Source organism: Conger conger, chromosome 6, assembly GCF_963514075.1.
Source record: "Conger conger chromosome 6, fConCon1.1, whole genome shotgun sequence".
Classification (NCBI taxonomy): Eukaryota; Metazoa; Chordata; class Actinopteri; order Anguilliformes; family Congridae; genus Conger; species Conger conger.
In genome coordinates this window covers 30,309,636-30,321,901 of record NC_083765.1, presented here as the reverse complement: position 1 = coordinate 30,321,901, position 12,266 = coordinate 30,309,636, and the positions used below count along the sequence as shown (strand labels likewise).

The following is a 12,266-nucleotide window of genomic DNA, read 5'->3' as shown; positions in this document are numbered from 1 at the left end:
GGGTTGTTGCATGAGGAAATGAGAAAGCTACTTTTTGAGGTGTCCAATAACCATACGAAAATATTTTTCTACATTGCATCTGCAGTTCTAATGATAGTAGAATTAATATTCAAGAACGCAGCATGTGGCCAAAGTCACGCTAATATTAGCTGAGGATAGTTTTCTTATTTCTCACCTTCAAAAGTAAAAAAAATAAATGGCACTTCACATATTACGTAATAAAACTTGTTCAGGTAACTTTGTGATGGGTTATGCTACTTGTACCAAATTGTATCATACATGTGTCTGTTCCATTTTACACTACTTTTGGGGGTACAAAAGGTATGTTAAAAGTGAGAATGTTCAAATTAGAGCAATAAGGTATTTCTTAGGAGAACACAAGTTTGCATCTCTATTGGCAATTACAGGAGATATGGGATTGAAGCATTGCTCTTTTTACCATGATTTGTATGTTAAATTGTTTAATAATACCGAGCATATGGAAATGCTCTGAGATGGTGAAAAACTGGAAAGAAGTAAAAGGGCAACCTATAATTGATGTTTTATTTATTTCCGCCCATTTAGGCTATTAATTTACTGTGCGGCAAACGGAAACATTGTAAATTTATAGATTCAAAATATATATTTGGAATTGATATAATTACGGTCCCTTATAACCGCATAACGGGTGGGTTATGTATGACAAGGCACGGATATAAACTTCATTCATTCATTCACCTTGCTTGAATACTGTAGTATGATGCAACTGTCCATTTCTTTAGCACAAGCTGTCACAGGCCATTGAAATCTGATACATACACGATTATCTTGGTAACATAATTCACGTGTACATATTGGGGCTATATTGGCTCAGGCGGTAAGAGCAGTCGTCTGGCAGTCAAAGGGTTTCCGGTTCAATCCCACCCTGGGTGTGTCAAAGTGTCCCTGAGCAAGACACCTAACCTCCAAATGCTCGTGATGAGCCAATATGCGATGTGACTGTCTGTCTGTGTCTGTCTGTATGAATGAATGGGTGAATGAGTGAGAAGCATCAATTGTGCAGCAATTTGGATAAAGGTGCTATATAAATGCCAACCATTTACATACAGAAGGACATGATCAGATAATTAAATGACAGGATTCTAGTACTGCTGCTTATTTTAACATTGGATGTGTTTTATTCAATGTTTAACTCTTTCTCCTCTACAGTATGTGGCCTTGCTGACTGGTGTCAATGTCCTCAGCACCAATCTGATTAAAACATTAGCCAGTGGCATTGACAGTGTGCATTACTTCAATAGGCTTAAAATATTTGTCATGCAAGTTGCAATCCCTAGTGCAAGAAACCTTGGAGTGGTGATGGACAACAGGCTATCCTTCTCCAAGAACATCGCTACGGTGACCCGGGCGTGCAGGTTCTTCCTGTACAACATCCGGAGATTCCGACCCTTTCTCACCACCTACTCCACTCAGCTCCTTGTTCAAGCTATGGTCCTGTCCCACCTGGACTATTGCAATTCTCTGCTGGCTGACCTTCCAGCATCTGCCATCAGACCCCTACAACTCATCCTGAATGCTGCAGCCCGTCTTGTATTCAATGTTCCCAGACATTCACATGTCATCCCCCTGCTCAGCAACCTCCACTGGCTGCCTGTTATGGCTCGTATCAAATTTAAAACTTTGGTGCTCGCATACCAGGCAGTTAAAGGATCAGCCCCTGTGTATATTCAATCCCTATACACCAACAAGACCCCTCCGTTCTGCCACTTCGTGCTGTCTGGCGCCTCCCCTTCGCCACACCTGCACTTCACGCTCACGACTGCTGTCTGTCCTGGTCCCACGGTGGTGGAATGACCTCCCGGTGAATGTCAGAACGGCAGAGTCTCTGACCTCCTTCAAGCGCAGACTGAAGACCCATCTCTTCAGGCTACACCTTTCCCTCCCCAACTCACAATCACTGTGAGTAGCCTTAGACCGTAATGGCACTTATGTATAGATATCATTAATTGTATAGGTATTTTTGTTTTTATTGGCTGTTGTATTCCAGCTGCCAACTGTGGTATGCTAGTTTGAAAGTTGATTGTACTCTTCAAGGGTTCTGAATTTCTGTATGTTTACACTAGGACTTGGAACTGTACTGTCCTCTCAGGTCTACTTTTGCACTTCTTGTGATTGATTTGCACTTTGTTGTACATCGCTCTGGATAAGAGCGTCTGCTAAATGCCACGTAATGTAATGTTAAAAAAAAAAGTTAGCAGGTTGTCATTCAATTTTGGTTATGTTTTATATGCACAAATTAAAGGCAAAAATTACTGCCGTTTCAGTAAAAGGCAATGACAACCGTACATTTTTATATGCTGTAAATACACATCATAGATAAGTATTTGTCAATATTTGTTTTAATGATAAATAAATGATTTTTACAACAGAAAGACATATAATCATGCTTTGTGACTTTCATCCTCCTCTTCAATGGTGACCATGGCCTTCTTCCTCAGGGAAGGCGGGGATCACTTCTCCAGTTTCCAGAACTGTGTCTCCCTGGGAATTAAACAGTAGCAATGGGCATGACTTTGAACACAAGGGAAGTTTTAAAAACACAATAATAAAGTGCTGTGAAAAAGTATTTGCCTGATTCCTGATTTCCTCAATAATTGCATATTTGTCAAACTGAATAGTTTCAGATTTTTAGACAAAATGTAATATTAGAAAAAGGGAACCCAAGTAATGAGTTAATGAGTAAACACGAAAGATTTTTTTTCAATTATGGTTTCATTTATTTAATAAAAATGTTATCAAACACCCATTGTCACCCCTATGTCTCAGCTTTAGCTCATGGACAGATGACCAGACATTCTCCTGAAGAATGTTCTGGTACAGAGCAGAATTCATGGCTCATTCAATAATGACACGTTTTTCAGTCCCAAGGCAGCAGCACATCTCCACACCATCATACTACTATCACCACCATTGACATTTGGTATGATGTCCTAATTGTGAAATGCTGTGCTTGCTTCATGGCAGCCATAATGGGACCCATATTGTTCAAACTTTCAACCATAATTAGTGTCTCTTAAAATTGTGAATTGGGTAGAAACAAGCCAGAAGCTGGCATTTTTGTACACTGATATACTTACAGGAAATAGCCTTGGCTTCATCTCCACAATGCCAAAGGGACGTTTCTACAACAAATAAGCACAGGCAAAGTTAATTTCCATTGCACATGAATGCAGCTACTGCCATGATACATCTGACCATATTAATAAATTGTACAATAGGGTGGTTGATGTTTAGGAATATCCCATGTGGATTTTTGGTCATGCCATCGGAGTAGAAGTAAAATCTTTCCAACTTTTGCTGTGGGAGCTTGAAATTCATCTGAAATTAATTCCAATGTAACTCTGTATTGTGCAGGCAGTCTATAGAAATTGTCTGCTTTACAAGGGTGGCTGACCGATAAATCTATAATTAAATTGTTAGACCAGTCATAATTATTTGGTTCACAACTTCTGCTTTAATTCAATGAATAAACTAGATAATTATATGGATAATAAAGCCTATTGGAAAGCAAGCTTCTACCCCTGCACTCAAATTATATGAATTAAATAACTACTTGAGATGTTTCACCATTTTAGTGCTTGCTTGGGTATCAAAATGTACTGCAAAACAAACAAGTATACAGAAATAGATTGAATGTGAAGATTACCAACACCCATCTCTAAACACTGCATGAACCAGGTTTTGCGCACTGCTCGACTCTCCCAAGATATGAGCAGTATTATACAACCAAAACAGTTACTTAAATAAACAGAAAACAGCAAAAACTTACATCGATGTGGTACTTTACACAGTAGTGTACAATCCAAGCTGGAATTATCAACCTTGTAAAGGTGAACACTCCGGCATTGTACGCTTTAAATGTCTGAAAGAAACCATCGTCAAAAATATAACACACCGTAAACACCGTTTTTATAATAAAATAATAAAATAATAAAATTCATGTCGTTTTGACATGTCCGCACATATTTCCAGTTTTGCATGGTTAGGACAAACACAGAAACTCAATTTTAACGAACAAATATAACATTGGTCAAATTAGATAAAATAACCTTAGATTATTTCTGCTATGTCCTTCTAGAAGGGACAGGAAAACATTCATAAGCACTCGTAGCGAAACTCTTATTAATCGGACGAGCTAGCTAAGGACTCACGTAGAGTCTCCACAAGCTTTTCGGCTCCAAAAATCTTGCCCAGAATTTCTCCACAGCTCCTACACGTTTGGGCGGAAGAACGGGCTCCCGGGGACTCAGTTCTTGATCCTTGAGCCATTGCCTTCGTAGCTTCGTCAGCTGTTCAATGCGCAGCTTTTCGTCTGCGGTATAACCAGGCATTTCTGGACAGGGAAGAGTAACCAAATAAATTTTCACCCTTAGCGAAATAAAAACATACCATGGAGGACACTCGTCAGAGTCAAGTCGCTTAGAAATGACATCATACGTTTCACCACTACGTTTGATAGTTCTCAGATAGCGGCACCTAATGTTTCGGAGGGCCAGTTTCATTATTATAACGCAACAGACGTTTATGATTGATACGTATTTGTGATACGACGAATAATATATTATAGGCTAGATTTACCATACCCTGTTTGAAGATAGATGGAAAGCTCACGGTCAGAAAGTAAAAGTCCTGTCATGTGTTTCCATTAACCCATGAAAAAAATATTGGGAAGGACTTTTGCTTCCTGAACCTGAATTTTCCACCTCTGGGTTTGAATGATCTAACAGCTGCACATTGATCAATACATAGTTAGTTTCAATATGTATTTATATTGGTCTGACGTGAGGTGCTTTGCGAAATATCCACTTTATGGTTTTCAAATGATGTATTTTTAATTAAGTTGTCCATATCATACCAAAAAATCTGTGTGTGCTGATATGTGCTCTATAAAATCGAATAACTTTAGATGGTATTCTTTGAACGCAGTGAGAAAATAAGGATAATATTTGTTATGAAGTAACTAGTAATGTTGCTTCAGATTGAAGGTGGATGTAGGTATATCAGAATAACCAATTTCTCTACTGAAATTAATAATAATGCAACAAGTCAATGTGTACCTACATGTAAATGTAATGAAATCAGAATCATAATGCTAATAGTATGTGTTATTCTACTTATTGATTGAAGTTACTGAACAATTGTATAAAATATGTTTTACACCAGTACTGTAAGGTGGCGAGCGGGGCGGAGAGCCAGGGGCGACCAATGCTAGAACCCTTCTAGACTAGTAGACAGAGATAGGGGTACACAGCCACGGGAAGGACCTCTCCCGGAAAAGAAATTAACACAAATCCTATAAAGGGGAAAGAGAAATAGCCCAAAAACGGTTATGGGAACAGAAAACAACCCTTAACAAACAGGGCGAACCAATAACTCAGGATATGTGCCAATAGCTGGGCACAAATGGTCACAGACCGAGAAACAAAAATAAAATACAACCTGGCGAGAAAAAGACCAGGCACGAAAATAAAAACCTCGAGACGCAGCTCGGGACAAAACGCAAACCAAAATACATGTACCGGGGACACCGTCCCTCTACCGCCGACACACACGAGTCCAAAGAAAAACAAAACCCTTGAGGAAGGCGACAGCACATACACACTCTCAGCTGGACGCCTTCCTTACCTTTTCTCATAAATTATTTTAGCGAATAAACCACCAGCACCGAACCTGACTCGTATTAGTGCAGCGTCTACCAGGTTCTTTACCGGCTTTGTGTGAAGGGCGTACGGTTGAACATAAAAGCACTAAAAGATAGTACCCGCTGGTCTTAAATACTCTCAGGGAGGTAATTCCCCTGGTGCTAACGAGGAACAGGTGGAACCAATGATCCTTGGCCCTCTCGTGGCAACAGCGGGAATAACCTCCCACCATGACAAGTACACAATTAGTTATAAATGGGAAAGCTTCTAGGCTAGCGCAAAATAATCTTAGTCACAACTATAAAAGTGGCATGAGGGTTCATCTAATTCCTAGTACACATGGAACTAATCACAAATTCACTTGCCATTTGTGATTATGTGATCAACCTAACCCACAGTAACCAATTAATACATCTATTAATGAACACTTTGCATTACTGCACACCACAAGATACAGTAGTTACTAAGACAGTGTGGTTGTTATTCAACTTTACAATATAAATGTACATAAATTGTCATTTTTAGGGAGATAAAAAAAACAAAAAAAAAGAACATTCTACATAAGTAGTAGGGATACATGGCCATAATACTTGCCACTGTTTGCAGTACAGTGTGTGTCCTTGCTCCATGCCTTAATGTCTTTTTTTAAACTCGGGAATATATCACTAACGTTTTTTTAAATCTTATGACGCACTTCAGACAGAACTGTAAGCATGGTCATTTAAAGGTTTTCACTGTAAATGTCTACACATTCAAACTCAACCCCTTTCGCCTGGAGTCACTGTGGTAGGAGTTTTACAGCCGCTGCTACCAAGCCATTCCCATGTAGGAAGTGTCAGAGGTCACAACAAATTCCAAGAAGGCACTAACTGGCAGGTGCTGAGGGCAAGCCTGTCCCACATCTGCTGAAACGGAAGCTTCAGGCATGCTTCTTCCCCCCTTTATGTCACACGTTCACGTTCATGGGTTTGTCTCACATCGACTGCTGCAGAACCATTTCAATGTTCTGAGGGAATCTTAATTCATTTACTTTATTTTTCATTTTTATCAATGCCTATTGACCACAGTAAGGCATTTTCAATAGCCTGTATGGTTGTGTCAGGTTATTGCCTTTGAGGACAGGTAGAAGACAGTAGTTATGCTACCGAACATGCCAGCTCAAAAGGAAAACACAGCAAAAAGTTGGATACACCCTTTATAATATCATACCCAGATTGAAAGAAATCCACTGAGAATTTTCTGTCAACCACAGATCCACTTAAATGTAAGTAACACATTGCAGTTTCATGCTCCAATTATTAAATATTAATCAATAATAACATTTTCTGCTTGTTGATTTCATATAGTTATAAGACAAAGTCTGTTTTATTCTGTAAATGTTTGAAAAATGTTTATCATTCATATTTACAATCCCTGTGTGTTCTCTGGTGCCGCACAGTGCATAATTTCTTTCAAATCCATTGACTAAATTGGGAACCATTGTATATGAAATCAAGTGCATGTATTGTTGTGTGACCTTTTAATGTAAGGCAGTATGTAAAAACAAGTTCTGTGTTAGTGCCGTACTGGCACTACTGTTACCTCATTACATTCATTACAAATGATGTTTGCACCGAATCAATAGCCAATTTTGATTTGTATGATTCAATTTTCGAATAAGGAACTGGTTTAGCAGCAGCAGTTTTGAGAGTTTTGTTGGGCCAGGCAGGGGTTAATGTAAAAGATACCTGATAAATGATCTGCTCAAATATTTGCTGCAAGAGAGCACATAACGTTTTCAGCACTTCAAACAACTCAAACTGAATTCCTTGAGGGTATCTATATTCACATGACTGTGAAGGTCCAGTGAGATGTCCCCCTCTAAACTTGTCACCAGGTTTGAAGTTGTTTTGTAGCCCGTTCATAAATTTATGGAACGGAAATGTTTAGGATGTTCATCATACCGTGAATGAAACCAAGAAGACCCCATTACATTAGTTCAGACTAAAACTGGATGGATATCTTGAAATGTCAGTCATGGGGTCCTTTAATAAAAAATATGGATTTCATATGAGGGGTATCTTCACTTAATCACTCTTTGTTACTTTATGAAAATGAATTTAAAGCTCCTTACATGGGAATCTCAAGAGTGCAAATATTTATATGGCATCCACTGGTGGCTTGCTGTATGGCCTTCTTTGGTTTGAGAAAGAATATAATTAGATGGACAAGCTGACTTGTGGGCCTGCATTCCTATTATAAGATTATTTTTTGTTTTATTCCACTAATCAATGCAATAGCATGGTTCAGTTAAAAGCAACTCAAATTAACTTTTGGTTGAGTTGTGATGCAATGGTGGGAGAATAAAGTCAATCCAGATATTTACATCAAGATAGTTTTACAGGTGTCGTGTCAACTCATTATTAATTATGCATGATGTTATGAATCCGATAGAAGCATAATGAACCAGTTGACACCCTGTGGATGGTTATACTTTTTGATAATTGGAAGCTAAATGCCATCTCAGTGTGCTCTAAAGCCTGCACACAGCATCCTGCTGCCTTTTGTGCTTCTCAGGTTTCCTGACATTTATTTACCAGGAATGGGGTGGCCACTATAAAAACACCCTCAACACACCCTCCCTCTTCTTCTTCATGTTGATGTGAAACCTTTAGGAAACTCACGTTGCCAAGGTGTGAGAACCAGATTATCGTTTCTGAGAACCATTTTTTAGGCCAATGCTTTCATTTCCTTTCCTCTCGCTCTTGACCACGCTTTCCAAACGATGACGTTGAGGGCGGACGGCATCAACCCACGCACGGGGATGGTGGTGGCCATCTGCAGCGTGTTCCTGGTGTTTGGTTTCATGTTCACCGTCTCTGGCATGAAAGGCGAGAAGCTGGGCCGGATCCCGCTCCTCGCCCTGGGCCCGGCCATCTGCCTGCCGGGCGTGGTCGCCATCGTCGTGGCCAATAAGACGCAGGGCTGCACCAAGTGGCCCTTCTGGCAGTGGCGCCGGCCCAGGAAGCAGCGGGGAGTGCCGGCGTCCGGGGAGGACACCATGTCCACCACCACGGTGGGGGAGTCCAGCCGTCTCATCCGTGATGTGGAACAGGGCAAGCTGCTACGCTATCTGCGGGACTTCTACCCTACAAGAGGCTTCAGAGCCACCCGAGAGATCTCTGATTACTGTGCACTGGAGCAGCTGGGTGCCCCAGGGGAGGGCAGGGACTATGCTTCAGGCTCTGGCAGTGTGGGGCATGTCACCCGGGACAGTGTTGTGGTGTTGTCCCCCCGAGACGGTGCACCCTCCACCTATGCCTCCTACTGCTGTGGAGACGATCCCACGGACTTCAGGATGAGTCATGAAACTATGGTCTGACATGAGGATATGTGTGCAACTCACCTGCTTTTGGCTTAAAACTCGGGAATATATCACTAACAAAATACATTATACAAAATAAAAGTTCAACTGTTCAAATGTGGCTAACACCTTCAGGTCTGTCTTCACATCAGAAAAGCAGTGAGATATTTCTTTCAATCACAGATTAATGCTCAAACAACTTCTTCAGAGTGGTCAGCCTCTAAGAGTTGGGGGAAAATGTCAACTGCAAATCAATATGTTGGAAAAGTTAATTTAAAGATGTAGCCACTACTTTTTTGGTAAATACAAGAAGAGTGTAGATGTGTTATAAATCTCAGGGAAACAATAGTTTTGCAAATATACATGAAAGTGGGACATATTTCCAATTTGCTTTCTAAATGTTTGTTAAATATGTCATTTTGTATCATTTTAATAAAAAAGAATGTACTGATGAATAGAGACTGTCAAATATATTTACTATACTACTGAACATTATAATTTATAGTTTATTATTTATATTATAATACAGAATTTAATCATTTAATCATTTATAGATTTAAAAAACTGCAATCAAATCATTTGTCACATGTATTGAGATCTATTGATTGTCTCTAAAACAGTAATAGTAGTAATAATCTAAATGGAATCATTTGAGATTTAAAATGATACTTGAAGCGATTCTTCTGCTTATTGCATAAACTATGGATGAAATGGACAGAAATTTGACATTTGACCTATTTTAACAGTAAACCCTTTCATGTCAAAAATCGGATTATGTATTTTAGTTAATAAGCATTTATTTATTTATTGACTGCAGATACACCGATTTAAACCTAAAGGCACACATTTAAAATTAATGATAGATATTTGCATTGTAATATGTCTCTTTCTAGTCATTATATTTGAACAATGGTCCATGGCATGGATATTTCATTCTCTAAAAGTATGTATTGCGCTGTATGTTGATAATTAAAATAAAAAAGTCTCGACAAGCATTATGTAGATTTAAATAGTTCCCTTGTATACAGTATGTATACATCTTTATTTTATGAGTAGCTGAGATGGATTTGTTATTTAAACAGTATTACAGGAGCAATATATCAGTAAATGTTGATATTGTCACAAGAAAAATAAACAGCCCATACATTTTTTCTAAATTCTCTTTAATTTCATTTGGATGTTCTGTGTCATAATTCATAATTGGTTGGATGTAACATAGTACCACCTTTAATATTTTGTATTAGCAAATTCTGCCCGAATTGAATGAATTCAAATTTATATCACAAGTTGGTTTACATTGTATCGAATCCTAAGAGTTCATTTACAGCTATCAGACCAAATGTCATAGATGGTGGACAGAGAAAAGCCACATTAGTGGGTCAATAGTTATGTACACTACAGTACACTGATGGAAGGAAGAGGTCTCATGCAATGAAAAACCACCAAATAATTGTTTAGCACTTCACTAATAAAGCAACATCTGAAATAATTTGCTGTGTGTTTGCATGTCATTAAATCAACAACAAATTTAATGCAGTATCATATTTTTTTGCCTCTTACACAAATGTTTGGTTATCCATAGTGTATTTTAGATGCAAACATCACAATAATTAACTGTGTTTTTTCCACTTGTCTTCTCTCATTCTGATTAATTCATATATTTTTCTGCCCATAATTTTCCTTTGTGGCATCACACCCTGACCCTTGAGGAGGAGTATGACCCGCAGAGCAATCAAGCTGTGCATAAACAGCGCTATGTACAGCTCTGATTATACAGCCGCTTTTTATTCCACACTCATCTGTTTTAATCAGCGGCCGACCTTCACAGCAGGGGATGTTTACTGTATCCACACCCTCTTCTGTAGGATTAGAGGAGATGTCCAGCCAATCAGGAATTGACATTTTCTATTGCAGTAGCACAGTGTCCTGGATGGTCAAATCTGCACAAATATACTTATATATTCTTACACATCATTTATAAAAATTAATGAATAAATATAAACGAGGAGACCAAAGCACAAAGGGAAATATTCATGCTTTATTATTCAAATCCACGCTGCTTTATACGTGTGGGTTTGTCTGTGTATGTATTCTGGTACTCGCTACAGCTGTGTATATGAAGATGACTAAGATACAACACTTTCCAGGAGTATATTTGAGGTTTTCAGCCAGTGTCTTCCATATAGGCATTAAGGCATCTTTACCAGAGGTTGAATGAATCAACATCTTTCTTGTGCCTTCAAACTCAAATTTGTCCAGTCATTATTTCCATTACACCTTTGCTCTCTTCATCGCGCATGACATACGTTGCCTGGATTTTTTGTTGTTGTTATGAGTGCATTCTGTGCATTGCAAACAAAATTATATTAAACATGAGATTAAAATCACTCTTGATGGGAAAACCTGCAATGTGTCATGAGTCTAGTCGTCCACCAGACGTCACTACAGAATCACATTGAATTAATTTAATCCCTTTGTCCAGGTTAGCAGCGTCTTGCTAAGGCAATTTGTCACAATGCTCAGGCTTAAAAAGATAAGGGAAAACATCAATGTTGCTTATCCACTGTGATCATACACATTTGTGCCACAAAGCAGCAATACATTTGAATAGTTTGAACGGTATAGTTTGCCCCACCCCCTTCGGTTTGTACTCCCTTCATCACAAATGAGCATTGACACTGTTTTCAAATTACAGAATTAATTTGGTCTCCTCCAAATTTCAGGTCAATCATATTTATTCTGGGATTGCTTTACTTCTGTTCATAATAAAGCATTTGATGTTTGCCAGATGTGGTTATTACATGTACTATCAATTGAGGTGTGCCATGAGCATAAACATCCCCTCTTGGCACAAACTACCCAAGACTAGCCACCCTACAGCCTGGAAAATGACCATTTTTGTTTTAACCTTAAATCAACAACCAGTTCAGACCCAAGAATCCAGACAGTGTATGTGACTGTGTAATTGAGGGCTTTAATTGACCAATTTAGTTAGAAAAACCTGGACAACCTTCATGTCTCCAAGGGCAAGAGGGAATTCCTCTGATGCACATGATGTGTTTGTACATTTATGTAAATGTACCTCTTGTCCACACTGGCAAAAAGAGAAAGAATGCACATTGTGATTTCTCAGAGATTTAGTGACTCAGAGAGTTTGTTCAGTGCTGTTCATTGCAACATGATGGCTATCCTAGACCCTGCTGGAAAAAAACATCTCAAGGTAGGTTTTAAAACAGCTGGTT

At 38.8% G+C, this 12,266-nt stretch overlaps 2 protein-coding genes across 2 annotated transcripts; one reads left to right on the top strand and one right to left on the bottom strand.

Annotated features, from left to right (window-relative positions):
- Nucleotides 1-2,360: 2,360 nt before the first annotated feature.
- On the bottom strand, nucleotides 2,361-4,477 carry ndufb6 (NADH:ubiquinone oxidoreductase subunit B). Its single transcript, XM_061246573.1, has 4 exons — nucleotides 4,191-4,477; nucleotides 3,809-3,901; nucleotides 3,117-3,161; nucleotides 2,361-2,520 (listed from the first exon to the last, which is right to left on the bottom strand). Exons 1-4 carry the CDS (start codon nucleotides 4,368-4,370, stop codon nucleotides 2,449-2,451), a joined length of 390 nt encoding a protein of 129 aa, XP_061102557.1. The 5' UTR covers nucleotides 4,371-4,477; the 3' UTR covers nucleotides 2,361-2,448.
- A 3,968-nt stretch (nucleotides 4,478-8,445) lies between these two features.
- LOC133131528 (transmembrane protein 215-like) lies at nucleotides 8,446-9,042 on the top strand. Its single transcript, XM_061246908.1, has one exon. The coding sequence runs from the start codon at nucleotides 8,446-8,448 to the stop codon at nucleotides 9,040-9,042; it is 597 nt and encodes a 198-aa protein (XP_061102892.1).
- Nucleotides 9,043-12,266: the final 3,224 nt, after the last annotated feature.

Bases quoted from the DNA above. Each gene is read 5' to 3' on its own strand.
- ndufb6 (XM_061246573.1), bottom strand. From the start codon at position 4,370: ATGCCTGGTTATACCGCAGACGAAAAGCTGCGCATTGAACAGCTGACG. The intron at 3,902-4,190 runs GTGAGTCCTTAG...GGTTTCTTTCAG, and splicing joins AAAGCTTGTGGAGACTCTAC to ACATTTAAAGCGTACAATGC. The intron at 2,521-3,116 runs GTAAGTATATCA...TTTAATTCCCAG, and splicing joins TGAAGCCAAGGCTATTTCCT to GGAGACACAGTTCTGGAAAC.
- LOC133131528 (XM_061246908.1), top strand. From the start codon at position 8,446: ATGACGTTGAGGGCGGACGGCATCAACCCACGCACGGGGATGGTGGTG.